The following is a 21,612-nucleotide window of genomic DNA, read 5'->3' as shown; positions in this document are numbered from 1 at the left end:
TCAACCTGTGGGACCTTGATTTTTCAGGAACAGATGAAACAACAGCAATGGCAGCAGCAGCAGCAACAAGGTGTACTTGCACAAACTGTTCCTTCACAACCGTCTAGCAGTACTGTCCCTCCTCCACCACACAGGCCTCTTTACCAGCCCATGCAGCCTCACCCTCAACATTTGGCTTCTATGGGTTTTGATCCACGGTGGCTCATGATGCAGTCCTACATGGATCCTCGAATGATGTCAGGAAGACCTACTATGGAAATTCCACCCATTCATCCTGGTAACATTTTCTTATGGCTCACTTGCAATTTTCCAGAGCTGACGTTGTTTTGGTGTGTTCCCCCACCCCCCTTTTTATTTTAGTCTTTATTCCTTGAGAGTTGTATCCTAGTACTTATTCGACACTCTACATTGTAATCATGAAATTGTAGCTTTCTTTCAGCACAGAGTAGCTAAATACCAGGCACTTGTATCAAGACCAAAATAGCAGGTTTTTTCCTCTTTTGTGAATATCATTTAAATTTTTGGAGATGGAACGTATTTACTCCTATTAATATCTATATTTATCCGTTATGTTGTTTGTATTCTTTCAAGTACTTCAACATTTGAATTTTGTCTGTAGGATACATAAACCAGCATTTTAATTTTCTGCATAATTTGCCACCCTAACACTTGAATTTACTTATAGATTTACCAAAAACCAAATAAATTGGCAGTCTTTTCTGCAACCCATTATAATAAGTCCAGATAATCCATTATCAGAATGTATTGTGGAAAATTTGGGGATGATAAAATAACCAGGACCTCATCTTGATATTAAAGTTTAAGCAGCAATATATTAAAGTAGGTTAATGGAAGTTGCTATAGGAAATGTTTTTCTCAGAAATTTGTCACTGTTGGAGTGATTCTCATGATTTTTGTGTTAATATGCTTTGAATCAGTGTTCGATGCCTGTTTTTTATAGGTATAATACTCTTTTGCTTTAAAATATGCTGCTGTTGGGGGTTTTGCTCCCTTCATTTTTAATGAAATCTGTTTCAACAACAATAATGAAATATCATTTACATAACAGCTTTTATACAGTTTCCTTCAATTTTTTTAATTACAGTAATATTTCTGTAATTCAATTATTACAGTAATTATTTCTAATTTTTTAGAAAAATATATAAGTGTAGAGAATGCCAAACGATAATTAGTAGTCTATTTTGATTTTGTTTCTTGCACTTCTCTAATTGAAATTTTATCTTTTTCTAAACCTTTGTTACAGGAATGATTCCCCCTAAACCATTAATGAGAAGAGACCAGATGGAAGGGTCACCAAACAGTTCTGAGTCATTCGAGCACATAGCTCGATCTGCAAGAGATCATGCTATTTCCCTTCCCGAGCCTCGTGTGATGTGGGGGTCTGATCCCTATCCTCACGCAGAGCATCAGCAGGCAGCTACTCCCAAGGCAGCTGAAGAATCTGAGGGTATTAGGTAATAAATTGTTAAAATTATTAATAGACCAAATGGAGTGACATGATAGAAAACTGTTCGGTGTCTTGAGGATCATAAATATTTCCTTTTATAGCATGCTTCATTTCATTTTTGGACACAATTTCTTTTTAATGGCATCTCTGCATGGAGAATGGCATTTTTTAAAACTTGTTCTGGAAACTTAATTCGATGCTGAAACTTAAACATTACATATTAAAATTAGCAAATCTTTATTGACAGGTGTAGAGAAATTTAAAGGTATCTACCATGCTTATGTCATCTGGCTAAAGTATTAAAGTAATTCTTCTAGTGAGAAATTGTAGACATTTGCTTATCAGTATCTTGGAAAATTTCTAAGACCAAGCTAAGGAGAAATACTAATTTGTGAGGATTCTTTAAAGGGGCAGGCAATTGGTGGGGCCTCTAACAATCTTAACAATATAGTTAGAACTTCCACTGTTTTATGGGGCATATTTTTATGATAATGGTTTCTAATTATAATTGAAACCTGTGGACTCACTCTGTTCTTTCATTCTAAGTAGAAATTATTAATCTTGATGCAATTGACACCAACATTGTCTAAACATTTGTTTTCCTTAGTTTTTATTATAGTTTTTAAAAGCCCCACATGACATTAGATCCAGCTACTTAAAATTTTTAAGTGTACAGTATAGTACTAGCCAGGTGTAGCGGCACGTGCCTCTCTAATTCCAGCTACTCAGGAAGCTGAGGCCCAAAGATTTGAAATTAGAGTTCAGCCTGGGCACCTTAGCAGGATGCTATGTCATTATTTTAAAAGGGTACTTGTAGCTCAATGATAGAGCACTTGCCTAGCATATGTGAAGTCCTGGGTTCAATTCCCAGTAGTGGGTAGTAGGCCCACGATATTGTTACCTGTAAGCACAATCTTCTGCAGCAGAGCCTCAGTACTACTTCATTTTGTGTAACTGAAACTTTAATATTGAAGCATCCATTTTTTCCCATTTCTCCACTACCTTCAGCCCCTGGGAGCCACCATTCTGCTTTCTGACTTGATGAATCTGATTTCTTTAGATACCTCCTATAAGCAGAATTGTGGTATTTTTCCGAATGGCTCAAAGATTTATCCATGTTGTAGTGTATGGCTGTATTTCCCTTTTTATTTATGAATAACATTCCACTATATGTCTGTACTACATTTTTAATCCATTCAGATATGGATACATTGATTTTTTTTTTTTTTTTTTTAATGGATTGTTCAGTTTATTTATATGTGGTGCTGAGGATTAAACCCAGGGCCTCACACATGCCAGGCAAGCACTCTACAACAGAGCCACAACTCCAGCCTGCACTGATCTTTTGGAGATTTTCTTATGATTCAGGTCCATAGTTGGTATTTTTAAATTGGGTTATTTTTGCCATGCCATGTACATGTGGGAAAGATTGCTTTGTTGGTTACGCCTTTGAACTTTTATCATTATAGGCCTGAAAATGCATTGGAGCAGGAACAAATTACCACTGCTTATCCTGTAGAACGCAGTCAGTTGGAAACTCATCCAGAAGCAGACTTTGTCACAGAATCAAGTGTGACAGATGTACAGAAGTTTTTAAGCAGATCTGTGGAAGACATTAGACCTCACCATGCTGATAAAAATAATCAGTCTGCTTGTTTTGAAGGACCTGATCCAAAGACCTTGTCCGTTCCTCCAGAAGAGCGAATTTCAGCTCTAGAAAGTCAGCCTTCCCGGAAAAGAAGTGTTTCCCATGGATCTAATCATGCTCAAAAATCAGAAGAGCAAAGAAATGAGCCATCTGGGAGCATTCCTAAAGTAACAAGTAGATGCATTGATTCGAAAGATCTAGCAGAAAGGCCAGAGGAGAAACTAAGAAAAGATGGCTTTCTACGTTCTTCGGAAGGACCCAAACCTGAAAAGGTTTATAAATCCAAATCAGAAACTCGTTGGGGCCCAAGACCAAGCTCCAACAGAAGGGAAGATGGTAATGACAGACCTGTGAGAAGATCAGGTCCCATTAAAAAACCTGTACTTAGAGATATGAAAGAGGAACGGGAACAAAGGAAAGAGAAAGAAGGAGAAAAGGTCGAAAAGGTCATTGAGAAAGTTGTAAAACCTGAAAAGACGGAAAAGAAAGACCTTCTTCCTCCCCCACCACCATCTCCTGCACCAATTCAGACCCAGTCAGTTCCACCACCAGTGCAGCCAGAACCAGAGAAACTTCCTTCCACAGAAACTTCAGCTGTGACTCACAAGCCACCTCAAGATACTGAGAAGCCTGTGGAAACTGTAAGTAGTGTTCAGGTGGAGCCTGCAGTTAAAATTGTAAACCAGCAAACTGTTGCAGCACCAACAGTCAAAGAAGAAAAACAGTCTGAGAAAGTCATCAGCAAAGATGTTGGTATAGAGAGACCTCGACCAGATTCAAGACCAGCAGTTAAAAAAGAGTCAACTTTACCCCCCAGGACATACTGGAAAGAAGCTAGAGATAGAGACTGGTTTCCAGATCAAGGATACAGAGGCCGAGGCAGAGGTGAATATTACTCCAGGGGTCGAAGTTACAGAGGCTCTTATGGGGGGCGTGGCAGGGGTGGAAGAGGTCACACTCGTGATTATCCTCAATATAGAGACAACAAGCCACGAACAGAACACGTGCCTTCAGGCCCTCCGAGACAACGAGAAGAAAGTGAGACAAGAAGTGAGAGTTCTGACTTTGAAGTTGTCCCCAAAAGAAGACGACAGCGGGGTTCAGAGACTGACACAGACAGTGAAGTTCATGAAAGTGCAAGTGACAAGGATAGTTTAAGCAAAGGCAAACTTCCCAAGAGAGAGGAACGGTCTGAAAACAAAAAACCCATAAAGCCCCAGTCTTCTTTCAAGCCTGAAAACCATGTCCGAATAGATAACCGGCCACTTGAAAAGCCTTATGTTAGGGATGATGATAAGTTGAAACCAGGCTTCCTTCCTAAAGGAGAGCCTACAAGACGAGGCAGAGGAGGGACCTTTAGGCGAGGTGGAAGGGATCCTGGAGGCCGTCCATCGCGTCCTTCTACCTTACGAAGACCGGCTTATCGGGACAATCAGTGGAACCCAAGGCAGACAGAAGCTCCTAAACCAGAAGATGGAGAGCCACCAAGAAGACACGAGCAGTTCATTCCTATACCAGCAGATAAACGGCCTCCAAAATTTGAACGGAAATTTGACCCAGCCAGAGAGCGGCCCCGGAGGCAGCGTCCTACCCGACCACCAAGGCAAGATAAGCCGCCTCGGTTTAGAAGGCTAAGAGAGAGGGAGGCTGCTTCAAAAACAAATGAGGTGCCAGTGCCCACAAATGGCACCATTAATAATCTGGCCCAAGAACCAGCCAGTACTGCTGGGGATATTCCTGGGAATAAGACACCAGATTTATCTAACCAGAACTCTTCAGATCAGGCAAATGAAGAGTGGGAAACAGCTTCTGAAAGCAGTGATTTCAATGAGAGGCGGGAGAGGGATGAAAAAAAAAATGCTGACTTGAATGCACAAGCAGTTGTAAAGACTGGTGAGAATACCTTGCCTCCAAAGAGGGAGATAGCAAAAAGAAGCTTCTCCAGTCAGAGGCCTGGCGTGGATCGCCAGAATAGACGTGGCAACAGTGGCCCACCCAAATCAGGAAGGAATTTCTCAGGTCCGAGGAATGAAAGAAGAAGTGGCCCACCATCAAAAAGTGGAAAGAGAGGGTGAGTACTTTGGTATAGATATGACTAAGAGAAGCTAACAGTAGAATACTTGGTTGAATGATGTAAGGAGCCAGTCTAGAATAGAAGATGAAGACATTGTACTCTCCGTAATGGAGCTTGAGGAACAGGGTAATGCCTCTTAGAAGGCATCACATGCTAAGTCCTCTTAGGAATGTGTAGCTTTAGAAAATTATACACCCAGGGAAGGACATATGCAGCATCTTCATTTGTTAAGTCATTTTTTTTTTTCGTGAGGTCATATGTACAGGTCTTGAATGTCATAGAAATACATTTTATAGTTTTAACAAATATGTTAAGTCATCTTAGTGCTGATGAGTAGCCTCCTTTATTAGTTTATACTTGCAAAACTGGTGCTGCACAGGTGTCCTCTGAGACTTAAATTATGTAACTATATACTCTTGTCACCATACACCAGTTTCTCAAGAATCATATTGAAACTTAAGGATAATTATATTCCCCTCTGAATTTGCAGAACTATTTGAATTTAGTTGATCCAGTCAGAGAGATACCCAGAAAACAAATCACTGCCCAACCACCAAGGCCACCTATAACATAAATGCCGTTGAAACAGTCCTTTAAGTAAATATATTAGTGTTGATTTTAGTGTCAGCATTATAAAGTAGCAATTAAGGTTCAGAATGCCTGAGTTCAAACCAAGGCTCTGTACTTCATAGTGGCTTCCTCACCAGTAAAATGGAGAAAAAGTAATTGTGTTCAATGTGTGATAATTACTGAGATAATATTTATAATGCACTTAACATAACATTGTGTTGTAATCAGCCATTATTATGATGTTCCCCTTTGTTAGACCAAGTTTCCAGAATTGGAGCCTGAGTTGATAAGAATTTATTTGGCAATATTGCATTAATCTGAATTCCTTATTTTCACACTTAACATTTCAGGTTACTATTCTCATCAGGGGAAATGCTTTTGCTTTCCAGATCATTTAGAAAAGATTCCAGGGAAATTATGTAGCCAGTTTTGTTTCCTGAGTGCCTGCTTAACTCATAATGTGAATATACCTTTTTAAGGCCAAGAGGTCAGAATAAAAAAAAATGCTGAACCAAATAATTCCGCAACTGAAGTATTTCAAGTAATATGATTCAGGGGAAATCTTGATTTGATTTTTGTGCCTTGTAGAAGCAACAACTTTGAACCTGCAGAAATAGCAATAACTGATTATAGGTAAAACAAATGTTTTACTAGAGTCCTATTTTGAGTAATACTTCAGGCTATTATGAAATTGAATTAATAAGACCATTTTCTATTGTTTTATTTTCTCTTGGAAATTAAAAAAAAAAAACCTGTACATTGTTAAGAAAGCCAAACTAATAATACATTTGGCTTGTGAAGTGAACTATTTCCATGTTAAAGATTTTCTTTAATATGTTTACATTGATGTATAAATCTGATTAAAATTTATATGTATATCGTGCATTGTGTAAACATAGACTACTCCTTAAACTTTCACTTTTATGAGACTCCCACATTGGAAGAGAATCTGTTGTGAATACTTTGATCTAAATAACAGGAATTTTCTGCTGTAAATAATGCTTGCTAAGTAGCTCATTTATACTAGGATAGGCATGAGCACAGTAAAAGCCTTCTGGGGATAATTAGAATTCTAGAATTAATTGCTGGGGGAAAACTTTAGTCTGCCTTGATTGGGAGGCTCAGTTTGGGTGAATTGCCCACTCAAAAGTCATGAAGACTTATTGGATTGGATTTAAATGAGTCTTCTATCCCAGTGCTGTTGTATCTTAAACTTGATAAACTGTCAATAAGATTATTTTTCTTTTGTTGGGGGTTATGAAGGTAGTAATATTTCAGATTATTTTTGTAGGCCATTTGATGATCAGTCAGCAGGCATAGCTGGTGTTGACTCTGTCAGTGGAGGCTCTGCACACCACCAGGAGGGAGCACCTAATGGTACAGGACAAAAGAATTCCAAGGATTCTGCTGGGAAAAAACGAGAGGATGCAAAACCAGGTCCTAAGAAGCCCAAAGAGAAAGTAGATGCTCTGTCACAGTTTGATCTCAACAATTATGCAAGTATGTTCTGGACTTGTTTCATTTTGTGTGTTACATTTAAGTCAATGCTATAAAGAAGTCATCAGAGAAGGAAAGAAACATTTATGGTAGAGATAAGAGGCTGATTGTGAAATACTGATTTAAAATAAAATAACACCAACTTTTAGCCTAACCTTAAATGCTTGGTACAGATTTTGTTAAAGATAATCCATCATGGTTTTACTCTTGTTCCTAATAAAGGAGACAGTTGGTTAATAACACCTCAGCTTGCCAAACAGTTACAAAGTGTTAAGCTTGCTTAGATGTGTGCAAGTTCTATTTCTTTAATAAACAAATAAAAGGGAAAAATGTTAATGAGTAATAACCTTGGCAAAGTTGTTTTCAGACCGGAGAAGTCAGGAATAAGTAATACTACAATGATGGCGTTTCTGTGGAGAAATGCTTTAGTAGAGCTGTGAAGTGGTGAGTGGCCAGTGTGGGGGATGACATAGCAAAAGAATTAGGATGAGGACCTTAATAAGGACTCTTTGAGTAGAATGATTTAAAATGTGAAAATGCACTGTTTGCCATTCATTCAGATGAAACTAAAGCTGAATATAAAAAACTGGGAGATTTACTAGGTTAAAACTAGGTAGTTGTAATGGGAAAGTTAGGTTAGGTACCATTATTCATCTAAGTCGGGGTTATTTATCTGTATAAAATCCCAGTTGGGGCTCAGGTCTTGGACCTTATTTCTAGACCAGTGAGTATTAACATATACTCCCCAGACCATCAGCATCATCTGGAAATTTATGGGAAATGCAGATTCTTGTCTACCTTAAACCTACTAAATCAGAAATCTGAGAGTAGGTGATAGCAGTCATTTTTTCAGATTGTTCCAGTGCATGGTAAAGTTTGAGAACTATGGTTCTAGATTACCATTTTAGAATCTGTATGGAAAAGTAAACTGATCTTCATTTTATGTTTAAGGATTTCTAGTTAGATCATTTAGAGTAATGATTCTCAACATGAATGATTTTGCACCTCAGGGGATATTTGTCAGTCTCTGGAGTTGTGAGGGTTTTTGTTTTGTTTGCAGTACTGGGAATTGAATCCAAGGGTGCTTTATCACTGAGCTACATCACTACTACTCTATGTTGTTGTTTTTTTAATTTTGAGAAAGGGGTCTCACAAAATTGCCTTTGAATTTGAAATCCTCCTGCTTTAGCCTCCTGAACTGGTTTAATTCAGATATGTGCCACCACACCCAGCTCTAGAGGAATTTTTAGTTTTCCCACCTGGGGTGGAGCACTACTGAAATCTAATGAGTAGAGGCCAGAGATACTGCTAAACATCCTATAATGCACAGGACAGCCATCTTAATAGTGCTTAATTTATTAAAATTATATTTAAATGTTAAGACATCTTTAGATTGGCACTGATTGAATAGCTTAAAGTGTTGCAAAGAACCAGACAAGAACAACTATTGAAAATATCAGAAAGTATGCGCAAATGTACATAAAGGCCAAAATAACTTTTCAGAAGGTCTAAAGAAGCTTCTACTCAAGAAAGTTAAAATAGTAAGTTATGGTATAGCTGTGAGGAGAGGCTTCTTTCTCATACACACTGTAATTTATAGTCATCTCCCTTACCACTGGGGATATGTTCCAACACCCCCTGTAGATGTCTGAAATTGTAGATAAAATTTAATGTATAAATTAGTAACAGGCTACCAAGTGACTGACTAATGGGCAGATAGCATGGGTGTACTGGACAAAGGAATGATTTATGCCCAGACAGGATGGCACAAGATTCCATCACACTCTTCAGAGCAGCATACTCTTGACTTTTCCATTTAATATTTGTGGACTGTAGGTAACTGAAAACCTGGAGAGTAAAACTGTAGGTTTGTGAGGACAGGACCACTGTATGTGAAAAGTGAGGTGAATTTAGAATCATGAGGCCTCCTCATCTTGCTTGCACTGACATCCTTTAAAACAATTGACAAAAACCTTTCATAGAAATGAGCCCATGCTCTTTTTTTCCTTTTTTTTTTTTTTTTTTTGTGTGTGTGTGTGTGTGTGTGTGTGTGGTGCTGGGGATTGAATCCAGGGCCATGTGTGTATGAAGTAAGCAGTCTGCCAACTGAGCTATGTCCCCACATGCTCCATTTTTACATTTATAAATTTCTTAAGTAAAAATGTCTTGGATAATTCAAATGAGTTGGGTTCTTTTCTTTCAAAATCAAGTTCTTATCAGAAAAACAGTGACAATCATTTTCTAAAGAGTAAAAACCAGTCTCAGTATTCCTTTTTCATTTTCTTTACATAAATGCCAGTTTTGGTCTCTTGAAAGAATTATCTGTGGATTGCCTGTGAATCACATCATCTGAACTAATTGAATTTTATTTGAAATGCCATTTAATAGATTTAGATTTCTTGTACTCTTTAAAAAAAAATTTTTAATGGCCTAAATAATGGTTACTTGGACAATAAGTTGAAAATACATGAGATCATCAACTAGGTGATTTTGATGTTTGTATGTACATTTCTGCTGCCTTATGTTCACATGGAACATTCATGTCAATTTCATTTGTTTTAACAACCACATATTATAGATAAGGTATCTGTGAAATAGGGGCATTAAGAGTCCAAAGACCAGCTATGCCAGTCACCTTACCTTCAATAGATAATAGATCAGCTAGGTGTTCAGAGCTTCCTTCATCCTTTGAAAAAGGAAAGTAATAGCAATAACCACCTTTTAAAGAGTGGGGAAATGCAAATGAGGTAAACTACTGTTATTTTTTTAAAAACTGCACACCTGAGGTCGAGAGGTAGGAGTTGTTAAGTCATAGGATAATCATGATTTTTTTTTAAGTCATTAGTGTTTATATGGCTTACAGAGAACAAAAATGCATGTCATTCAAAGAGTGCAGTTTGAGGATTTTTATATTTAACCTTTCTTATAAAATCTTTTCAAATTTTACTAATGAAGGGCCATATACTAGGATGGGGAATAGATTATCCTGTAAATTAAAAAAGCCAAATCTCTAGCTTTTTCTTTTTTCTTTCTCTACTGCCCTGCCCTTTGTTTTCATTACATCTCTTTTCACAACTACAGGTGTTGTTATAATTGATGATCATCCTGAAGTAACAGTAGTTGAAGACCCCCAGTCAAATTTGAATGATGATGGTTTTACTGAAGTGGTGTCCAAAAAACAACAAAAACGTTTACAGGACGAGGAACGCCGGAAGAAGGAAGAACAAGTCATGCAGGTTGAAAACTCCCTTCAGTTTCTCACTGTTTAAATTATTGTCTAAAGTATGTTAGCAAATCAAAGTTTCTATCTACTGGTAAAGTCAATTCTAAGTGTTGAGTGATTTCATCGTTACAACTTTCAACTCTCTTAACCAGAATTTAGGTAAATTTTACAATATAATCATTGTATACCATCTTTACTTAAATTCAACAGTGTATTTTATATGTTAGCATTAGTCATGTGATTTCCTTCATGATAGTTTTAAGTGGTCATGGAAATCTATTGAACACAAATGCCTTGATCCAACAAACTATAGACTCTTGGCCTAGAAAAATTCCTATTATAACTAAATTAGTTTATTTAAATGCATAGGATGAAACAATTTAAATTATTGAGTTTAATTGAACCAATAGCCCTTGGAGCCAGATATTTTCAGTAGTCATTTATTCTTGTTGATTGAAGGCAAAGTAGTGTGTGTGCCCTCTGTGGCCAACCACACTCCCAAAATCAATGTTTTTGTGACAAACACACTAGTTGAATGAAGTAGGTAAGTAGCCTTTCATCAGCTCAGGTCAGGTTTTGCTGCCAAATAGGCTTAATTTCAGAACTATGGAAAAAAAAAATTGTGGACCTATGTATCAAAAGTGTATGAAGTTTGGCTTTTTTTCTGTGTATTTTCATGGCTTTTTATAATTTAAAATCTCATTAGTAGCCTTGACATGCTTGCTCTGTGAGTACCTCTTTGGTGTAAAGTAAAAGACCTAAGTTATCAGTAGTTTATTTTGTTAGAAATTGAATGCATGAGCAGGGCACTATGGTGCACACCAATAATCCAAGTGACTGAGGAGGATGATAGGGGAGGATCCAATTTCAGCCGCCTCAGCAGTTTAGCAAAACCCTGTCTCAAAAAAGGGATTGGAATACAACTCAGTGGTGAAGCACCCCTGGGTTCAATTCCCAGTACCATTAAAAAAAAAGACAGTATACACACAGTATATATGCGAACTATTACTTTCAGCTGTGTTTTAACAAAACAATTCCCATCATTTTTTTAAAGGTCTGGAACAAAAAGAATGCAAATGATAAAGGAAGAAGTCAAACTTCTAAGCTTCCTCCAAGGTTTGCCAAAAAACAGGCTACAGGGACCCAGCAGACAGCCTCAGCTCCAACCTCGACCTCAGCTCCAGTTCTAATACCATCCACAGTTCCAGTTCCAGCCTCAACTGCAACTCTAGTTCTCGCATCACCCACAGCTCTAGTTCCTGTCTCCACCCCAGCTCCAGTTCTGGCCTCAGCTTCAGCTCCAGTTCTGACCCCAGTTTCAGCCCCAGTTCCAGCCTCCACTTCCACTGCAGTCACAGCTGCTGCTTCTTCCACTTCAACCTCAGCCCCCACTTCAGCCCCCATCCTTGCCTCAGTGTCAGCCCCAGCGTCTGTCCCCATTCTGGCCTCTGCTTCAATTCCCATCCTTGCTTCAGCCCTAGCACCAGCTTCAGTTCCAGCTCCAGCCCCAGCTGTCACAGCCCCAACTGTACCAGCTGTCTCCACGTCAACTGCCTCAGTCTCATCCCCAGCAGCCCCAGTCCCACTTGTCCCAGCCTCAGCTACAACTCCAAGCCCAGCTCCAGCCCCTGCTGCTTCAGCCCAGACTCAGGCACAGACCCACAAACCAGTGCAGAATCCACTACAGACTTCAACACAGCCTTCAAAACAGCCACCGCCTTCAATTAGGCTACCTTCAGCTCAGACACCTAATGGCCCAGATTACATAGCCACAGGAAAATCCATCCAGACTCCACAGTCACATGGCACTCTTACAGCTGAATTATGGGATAACAAGGTGTCCTCCCCAGCTGTACTGAATGACATCTCTAAGAAATGTAAGTCGGCAACAGAGACATGAGGGGTGTGGTATGGCACAGGAATACAGAAGTTGGTTTTTCATTTTATTTATAAAATTAAGTTTTTTCTGATCTCACTCTTCATAGTAGAAAGCAGTAATAGTAGTTCTTAGCTTTTTTTCTTAAAAGTCCTTATTTCTAAAATAAGTATGATTAACAACTATAGTGTAACTTATGGACATAAGTTTGTGTTGGTTAAAAAAACACAACTTTGAGGGGGATTTGGGGGGGGTGGGTAAGAATGTGTGACATGAGAAGTCATTGTTTTATTGTCTGTTTATCATTATGAGAAAGTTTAATGGACTAGAAATTATTAACTTATGCATTTTAATGATGACATTCCCTTGTCTTCTTTTTAGTGGGTCCCATTAGTCCGCCACAGCCACCTGCAGTCAGTGCATGGAATAAGCCCTTAACATCATTTGGATCAGCTACTTCATCAGAGGTAGGTATAGGCTTATTGGTGTTGGTAGAGTTAGTGTGACAGTTTTTTAAAATTATTATTCAAATATTTAGTATGCCTAAGAATCACCAAGAAACCTATTAAAACAGATTGCTGAGTCCGTGTCTATAGTTTCTGGTCCTTTAGGTCTGAGTTGAGACCTGAGTATGTTTCTAATAAATTCCAAAGTGATGTTTAATGCTACCAGACTTCTACATTTATAAGCTCCGTCTCACTCCTAGACATATAAAGATTAAGCATTTGTTTTCATTCTAGTCTCAAAAAAAGACTTTGTGTGACAAAACATATAAGTGCAATTACTGTTTTCTGGATTTTGTACCATGTTTGTAGCTTACAAGTTATTGTTTCAGCCATAATTTATCAAGCATGAACATTATTGGAAAATGACTTTTTTGGGTTTGGGTTTGTTTTGATACCAGGGATTGAACCCAGGTGTTCTTAACCACTGAGCTGCATTCCTTGACCTTTTTATTTTATTTTTTGAAACAGGGTCTTGCTAAATTGCTGAGGCTGAACATGCAATCCTTCTGCCTCAGCTCACAAATCACTGGGATTACAGGCATATACCAGTGCTCCCATTGCTGTTGCATTCATTAAATGAACTAATATTCATTTACGCACTTGCCATTTTGCTGTTCTAATTGTAAACTTTCAAAACTGGGACCAAAGACACTCTCCTTTTAGGGTTTTCATTGTAGTGTAAGGGACAATCAAAATAAATGACATAGTTTTTTCCTTTTTTGTTGTGCTCAAGATCAGATACAGTATGCTTCATGGTGATATGTGCTAAGGATAAAAGCATATTGGGGAAAGTACCTAAGGAATTTCCAAAGAAATATGGTGACAATATACTTAGATCAGAATATTTGTGTATTTGTTGTGAAATGGGGACTCACCATGTTACAGAGGCTGCCTCAAACTTTCAATTTTCCCACCTCAGCCTCTAAAGTAGTTGCTATAGTTGAACTTTTGTCCCTAATTTCATTTGGTTTTTGTTTCTTTTTCTATGAATAAACTAAGTTATTGTTAACCAAGTCCCGTGCTATCCAGCCCCCTACTTGTCCATTGTCCTCTATTCCTTCCAAAAGTTGCTGTGCCTCAGCCTCACTGTCCTATTTTGTCCTTGACCTGTACACTAGAAGTTGACTTTTTATGGGTCACTTTCTTTGTCTGCCTTTCTAGATGGCTAATTCATTCACCCTATTTTGGTTTCTGAATGTCCCTTACAGCACTTTTTAGGTTTTTCTTTATTTTTACTTTTTAGAATGCCAGTTAACCTGCTTAGCACCGCCTCCCCCCCCAAAAAAAATGTGTTCCAGTATATTAGCTTTCCAGGTGCTTAATTGATCTCTTCTTGGGTGTATGCCACTTTACCAGTCACACAATACTTCAACATTTTTTTTTAAATATCTATTTTTTAATTATAAGTGGGCACAATATCTTTTTTTATTTTTATGTGGTGCAGAGGGTTAAACCTAGTGCTCCACACATGCTAGGCGCACACTCCATCTCTGAACCACAACCTCAGCCCTTTGACGTTATTTTTAAGATTTTATTTTCAACCAGGCATGGTGGCGCATGCCTGTAGTCCCAGTGGTTCCGGAGGCTGAGGCAAGAGGGTCAGAAGTTCAAATCCAGCTTCAGCAAAAGCAAGGCACTAAGCAACTCAGTTGAGACCCTGTCTCTAAAATACAAAATAGGGTCAAGTGCCCCTGAGTTCAATCTCTGGAACAAATATATATATATATATATATTTTTTTTTTTTTTTGCAAAGTAGACTTTCCAAGAAGTGAGTGACACTGGTATTACTTACTTTCTCTCTCATTTGTTCATTCATCTGTTTTAGAGTGTCCGTGTTTTTTACTTTTACATTTGTTTCAAATGATGAGACCATTTGAGGCTTTAATTTGCCCATGATCATAGCTTTAACATCTTAAACTTAAGTGTCTTCCTAGTTTTCATATTATCTGTTGTTTTAAATCTCCTAGTGTACTTTTTAAAAATGTGATAATACATAAATTATTCAGTCAAATCTGAATTCTTGTTTGATTTGATAACAAGTTTTAAATACTCAAAATAGGGAACAAAGAATGGTCAAGAGAGTGGCGTTGAAATGGGAATTGATACAATTCAGTTTGGTGCTCCAGCTTCAAATGGGAATGAAAATGAAGTTGTTCCTGTACTTTCGGAAAAATCTACGGACAAAATACCTGAACCTAAAGAACAACGGCAGAAACAGCCACGGGCAGGACCCATCAAAGCCCAAAAGGTAAATATAATTCATAATCCTGGCATCGTTTTAAAAAAACACCACTGACATTTATAGAGAGCAACAGCTTTAAAGTTGAATTTAGTTTTTCAGTGGATGTCTTTCATTGTCATATAGTTTTGTCGTAACCATTGACTTTAGCTTCCAGATTTGAGTCCAGTGGAAAACAAAGAACATAAACCTGGTCCCATTGGAAAAGAACGTTCATTAAAAAATAGAAAAGTAAAAGATGCCCAACAGGTGGAGCCAGAAGGACAAGAGAAGCCAAGTCCTGCAACTGTCCGAAGCACAGATCCTGTCACCGTAAAGGAACCCAAAGCAGTCTCAGAAATGTCTGCAGAAATAGGAACAATGATCTCAGTATCATCTGCAGAATATGGCACTAATGCAAAGGTAAGCAGCCTGCAGTGGTTGCCCACTTGGTCCATGTACAAACCCTGTCTAAAACCAAGAACCAGGGGCACAGTACTCTTGTTTTCTTTTGTAGTGCTGGGTATTGAACTTTTTTTTGGGGGGGGGGGGCTGAGGTTTATAATTCTATACTTTTTTTCTACAGAGGAGACTTTATTTCATGGTATATATTTGATGTTAAGGAAATCTTTTAGAGTAAATTATATTGCTTTTTGTGCAAATTGACTCTAAATTCTGAACTGTTTGAGTAATTTAGAATGAAAAATCTACACAGCATTGGAATACCTTTCCTTGGGTTTGTAAGCTTTTCAAAAATAATTCTGCTAATAGAGTTATCCTGGAATCTTATCTTACCTACTGGTGAGATTCTAAAGTTAGAAAATTGGCAAACTTGTGGAGTACCGTAGTGTAGTCAGTTTTCTTTCACAGTTGAAGCAACAACTATAGACAGCAATGTACTTTGTATTAGGTATTATAAGTAATCTAGAGATTGATTTTTAAGGTACGCCAGAGAGTATGTATAGGTTACATGCAAATACTATTACATTCTGTATGCGAGAATCTTAAGATACACAGATTTTGGTATCTGCAGTGAGTCAACAAGGACTCATACTGCTGAATTCATATAAGTAAAAACTCCACCAGTGATCCAGGTCTACCATATTAAGAGCAGAGATTTGTGACATTAAACAAGGAATGTATCCTAAAATTTATTGTGAGAACTAATACTTTCATATTCACTTATCTGGCCTTTTATTTTGAAGAGAATATACAAACTAGTAGTTAATAGTAAGCTGTAAATTGAGTATGGTAAACACATAAAACTTTCTTTTCATTGCCTACAGAAATAAATATTTGGTACTGTTGACCACCTCCTAAAACTGTGAAGTGCATTTTTAGATATGTACAGGAGTTCATCAACAGTTGAAATCTTACTTTTATGGGTCCATGTTGTATTATCTTGCAGTTACTCAGTGAATTAAGATTTTAGTGAGTTGAGTCTTAAGATCTGTTCTCCCTTCCTGCTTCTTCTGAAACAACTTTAAAACTGTTAGGCTATCATTAGGAAGTAACTCTTTAATTAGTTTACAACATGACTTTTTCTATTACTCCTCCACAGGAGTCTGTAACAGACTATACTACACCTTCTTCCTCTCTGCCTAACACTGTGGCTACTAACAATGCAAAGATGGAGGATACTTTGGTTAATAATGTAAGTAATCAATATAAGATGTGGCAAGTTTTAACACTCATCAGGGAGTTGATAGTAAATTTGAAAGTCATCAGCTTTCCATTTAAATCCAAGGCTTGTAGTGCTTAGGATTGATTTCATAAGTACTAATCCTATTAACCTGATTTTAGTAAGAATTTTTGTTCTCATCTCTTACAGCATTATTCTGCAACATTGGCCTTTTATTTGGTTGGTGATTTTGTTCATAAATGGAGCCTTTTTACCATTCATTGAAACCTTATTTAAGATAAAAGACTAGAACTAAGGTGTTTTCAAAGAATTAAATATTTCTTTTTTAATTAAAAAAACTGTATCTGCACATCAGTCTACCTTGCCAACATTCCTTTTGTCAAGGTTGAAGAATAAAGTATAAGCAGATATTTCAGGAAATTCTTTGAATGTTCTAATATTAAATGATGTTAGGTTATATTGTGAATCAAGCTCTGGTTTCCCAGAACAGTGATGTTATAATTCAAGATGGAGTTAGAGCCAGGTGCACTGGTGGACACCCATAATCATTTTGAATGTAAAATTCTTGATTTTTGTCTTCTGATATTTTCCCCCTTTGTCTGTTTTTCTCTGTAGCATCAAGTTTATGGAATTTTAGAAAAATGAGCTACAATAGGGATTACTTAACCCCAGTGATTTGTAAGATTAAGGCGGAAACTCACAAGTGAGGCCAGCCTCAGCAATTTAGTGAGGCCCTAATAAGCAAATTAGTGAAACCTTGTCTCAAAAAGGATTGGGAATTTGGCTCAGTGGTTAAGCCCCTCTGGGTTCAATTTCTAATACTTAGTCTGTTATTTAGCTCAGTTCACTGACAGATGAAAAAATGTAAGCTTAATAAAAATGTTAGATGACTTGCTGTGGTCACATGATATAATTTAGAAGAACTTTTTTTTAAAGCTGGTGTTTTTTTTGTTTCAGAGAGCAGGTGTGGTGAACATATGGTCATTTGCTTTCCTTTTAAATGTAGCCCCTCTGTACATCAAAGGCTATTTGACTAAAATTGTGATTGTTCTTTTCAGAAATGTCTCTTACAGAAAATATATAAAGGTTCCTCACAAGGGCTTTGACTATCATTTTAATATAAAAATCTTGATTTTTGTCTTCTGGTATTTCTTGTCTTTCTCTCTAACATTAGGTTTATGGAATTTTACAAAAATGACCTACATTAGGTATCACTTAATCCAAATTTATAGTCTGTTTGAAGGACTTCTGTGTAGCTGAGGAGGAGCAATATGAGGAGTGAACAAAATTTCCTAAAGTGAAAATAGCTCTCTGGAAGCTGATAGTATAAATTGTCCAATTTGCCACTGTTAAAAAATTTTACTTCATACATCAAATCTTCCCTCCTTATCTTTCTGAGAGTGTTTTAGATATTTGTGTTTACTTGCTATTTAATGAAGAAAAGAGAAAATTACTTCCTATCAGTTTAATCCTCATGTCACTGTTTAGATTATCAAATATTGACTGACTACAGTCTCAGTAGAGTTTATTTATACTTTATTGGAGTGTCTTTTCTCATTTTTAAAAATAGTATTTCTAAAGTTTTAGTTTTCAAGAAAGTAAAAGATGGTTTGGACAGTCCTCTGAAAATATAATTTTAAAAATATAAATGATAAGAAACAAGGTCTCCTGTAGACGTGAATATCTCTACATTTGACTGATAGCACTGTATGTTTGAAAACAGATCATTTTGGGTCATGGAGCTTGATAAAGGATCATTACTTCGAGATGGTTTCCCTGTTCTGCTTATTTGTGCTACATATGATAGTGATTTTGATCTTAATGTAGTATTGAAAACAAATGTCTGACATTTTTAGGGCCTTTAAAAATTTTTTTTTTTCTTTCCAGTAGTCTGGGATTCCATTTTATACATAGAACTTTCTTTTTTTAAAAAAAAAGAATATAGTTTAGCAAGTTGTGGTGGCACATACCTGTAATCCCAGCAGCTCAGGGGGCTGAGGCAGGATTGCAAGTTCAGAGGCAGGCCCTAAGCAACTCAGACCCTCTAAATGAAGTGTTTAAAAAGGGATGGAAATGTGGCTCGGTGGTTAAGCATCTCTGGATTCAATCCCCGGTCCCCCCCCCCCCCCAAAAAAAAAAAAAAAAAAAAAAGAAGAAGAAGATAGCTTAGCCTTATTTCTCTTGATGAGGCTTAATACCATTTTTTTACTATCTGCACTGATTATTTCTTGTTAGTATGACCCAATATTACAATCACTCAGTTTTTTACATATTTTGTTAGTTGTGTGTGGGACACAATACCTTTATTTATTTATTTTTATATGGTGCTGAAGACCAAACTCAGTACCTCCACATGCTAGGCAAACAATCTGCCACTGAACTACAACCCCAGTGCCTACAATCACTGAATATTTCAATGTCCTACGGATGAAGTGTCTTCGTTAAATAATTCATGCTATGATGGGTCTCCATTAGTCCACGTTACAGTGATTATCTTAAAACCCCTAACCATCTCAGCCAGTTTTAGCTAAACTACTAAATGAACCATCAAAAGTAAACATGTAATAGTGTATAACATAATAAAGTTCCTAAGGTCCAGAGACTTAGGGGAAAGGAGAGATATGGGTAGCTTTTTTCTAACATCATTTTCCATAATCATTTTATTATTATAGCAAAACTGGTATATTGGATTAATGGTAATATTCCATACTTTGCCCAGATATTACTTGAATTTAGTTATTGGAAAGTTCACTCTTGCAGAAAAGAAGTTAATTTCTTATATTTTCATTGTCATGTTAAATAATTCTGGTTGAAATCTGTGGTTCCCCCGTATGGTAAAAGTTGTTTTTCTTAAAGCTTTGCTACATAATATGGACCTTGAGGCAGCAACATTAGCATTACCTGGGAGTAACCCTGAGCAGTTAAATCAGATTATTATTTTTAACAGCCTGGGTGCACTCTAAAAAATGTGAGAAGTGCTGCCTTTAAGCATAAATTTTATGTATGGGGCACGCTTTTTTTCTCATGATCTGTACATAAAAAGATTGTGGGGTTTTTTCCCTTTTTTGAGAATTACCTAATTGCGTGATCACTAATTACTATAAACAGTATAATTTTCAGTAATCAAAGACCCCTGTTGGCTCTAATGAAAAATAAATACCACATTTGGGGGGAGTTAGTCCTATCGTAAAGGGGGCTTTTATAGCAGACTTAGTTAGATTGTGATGTGTTGCCTGCCTTTTCAGGTGCCCCTGCCCAACACTCTTCCCCTCCCTAAGAGGGAGACGATACAACAGAGCTCCAGCCTCACTTCAGTTCCTCCCACTACTTTCAGCCTCACCTTCAAGGTATGTACGACATCCATCTCTAAGGGTCCTTCATTATTGCATGCAAGTTAACAATGTTCTTTTGGGTATCTTTACTAGTTTTATCTCCTCCAAGGTGAGGAAACGGAGATGTGAAATTATTCCTTAAAACTTTATTAGCTTTTAACCCCAATTAGCAGTGATTTGATATTTTAAGTAAGGCTTGTTACAGTTGTGATTTTGTATTTTGTGTGTGAAGTAACTTAATGCAATTTAGTGATAAAAATGTTTTATAGAAAAGAAGTTAATTAACTTGCATGTTCCTTGATAAACAGCATCAGGGAATTTTGATTTAAGTGGACAAAACAGATTTAGCACTTTGTAATGTCAAAAAACTTAGCCTTATTTTGATCTTATTTATAATTTTGAGCTGTATTCCTTTTTTCTCAGCTGAGTTATTTGAGAATACTTTTTCTGTTGTGCATTGTAGATTCATTAGTCATGCTAAAAAAAAAAGCATGGAATTATATGATTTTTTTTTTTTTTTCCTTTTCAGTGCATTTATCTCACTGTTGCTCTTTGTTCATAATCTGGGCAACTCCAGTAATTCACCTCTGTCAAAGCATATCTTCCTAATGTTGCACTGGTTGACAGTGAATCTCTTTGATGGTGTTTTATCATGTGGCCTGTATTCATTTCTAGACTGTCAGCTTGAGACCCCAGCCACCTGATCACTTGTCTCCCTTACCCTCTTAACTTCTTTATAAGAGGATTAATAAATATGTTTGAAGCTGTAAAATTTTAGAAAACAACAACCCTTGCTTTGTGCCATCCTGTTTGTACCCAGTTCTTACTATTTACTGCCAGTTTATATTTATCCTTTGCTGTTTCTTTTCACTTAAATGACTGTCTCATCTGTGTTCTTTACTTATGATTTTTATCATTATGCTATTCAAGATCATAATCTAACTTAAATAAAAAAATAGTTCTTTATTTTTTTAAGCCAGTAGTTAATTCTTTAGGGTGATGTTCAACTTGCCTTTCACTCACATTTTTACCATTCCAAGAAGAAATTATATGCATGTAGTTTAAATTAAATTGCATAAGGCATGAAGCTTTCTCTGGTTTTGTTGTTTCTGAAAATCTCTCTGAGCAATAGATGAAATAAAGAAAAATTCTATATAGATGTTGCTGAGAGTGTGTATCGTTAAATAATTGTACTTTTAGTTTCCTTGAAGTTCCAAAAATAGAAATTTCGAGTTTTCTTCCTGCTTAATAAATGAAATTAAGTCTACTATTTGTGGCCTATATATTATGCAGTTTATTTGCTAAAATTTAATTCTGTTTCCTCAGCAAAACTGGTGTGTGATTGTACTCTCAAATTGCTTTTTTGTTAATCCTCCACACCATTTAAAATACATTTTTGTATGTATTTAATTTTAAACTTAAATACATTTGAAAACAACAAAGTGACTATGAGAAAAAAAGACTCCCCCCACCCATATAAGCATCCTTCATTCTGAATGTACAATGATAATTAGTTATTAAGGTAAGGTAATAAGAGTACTGCATGTTTTAAAAGGGA

At 36.8% G+C, this 21,612-nt stretch overlaps 1 protein-coding gene across 10 annotated transcripts in view; it reads left to right on the top strand.

The window, feature by feature from the left end:
• The window catches only part of PRRC2C (proline rich coiled-coil 2C), a 78,715-nt gene that overhangs the window by 42,939 nt on the left and 14,164 nt on the right, over window positions 1-21,612 (top strand). For 9 of the 10 annotated variants that reach the window (XM_081299390.1, XM_081299387.1, XM_081299389.1 and 6 more), the window contains exons 14-24: window positions 28-277; window positions 1,265-1,475; window positions 2,938-5,187; window positions 7,052-7,260; window positions 10,339-10,493; window positions 11,535-12,357; window positions 12,738-12,823; window positions 14,922-15,110; window positions 15,252-15,503; window positions 16,642-16,734; window positions 19,968-20,069. In XM_081299390.1, the coding sequence (XP_081155516.1) occupies window positions 28-277; window positions 1,265-1,475; window positions 2,938-5,187; window positions 7,052-7,260; window positions 10,339-10,493; window positions 11,535-12,357; window positions 12,738-12,823; window positions 14,922-15,110; window positions 15,252-15,503; window positions 16,642-16,734; window positions 19,968-20,069 (4,620 nt within the window). The remainder of the gene's footprint in view (window positions 1-27; window positions 278-1,264; window positions 1,476-2,937; window positions 5,188-7,051; window positions 7,261-10,338; window positions 10,494-11,534; window positions 12,358-12,737; window positions 12,824-14,921; window positions 15,111-15,251; window positions 15,504-16,641; window positions 16,735-19,967; window positions 20,070-21,612) is intronic. The other variant, XM_081299391.1, reaches the window with a different exon arrangement.

This window comes from Spermophilus citellus (assembly GCF_964194105.1).
Source record: "Spermophilus citellus genome assembly, chromosome: 6".
NCBI classification, from domain to species: domain Eukaryota; kingdom Metazoa; phylum Chordata; class Mammalia; order Rodentia; family Sciuridae; genus Spermophilus; species Spermophilus citellus.
This window is presented reverse-complemented; position numbering and strand designations above follow the sequence as displayed.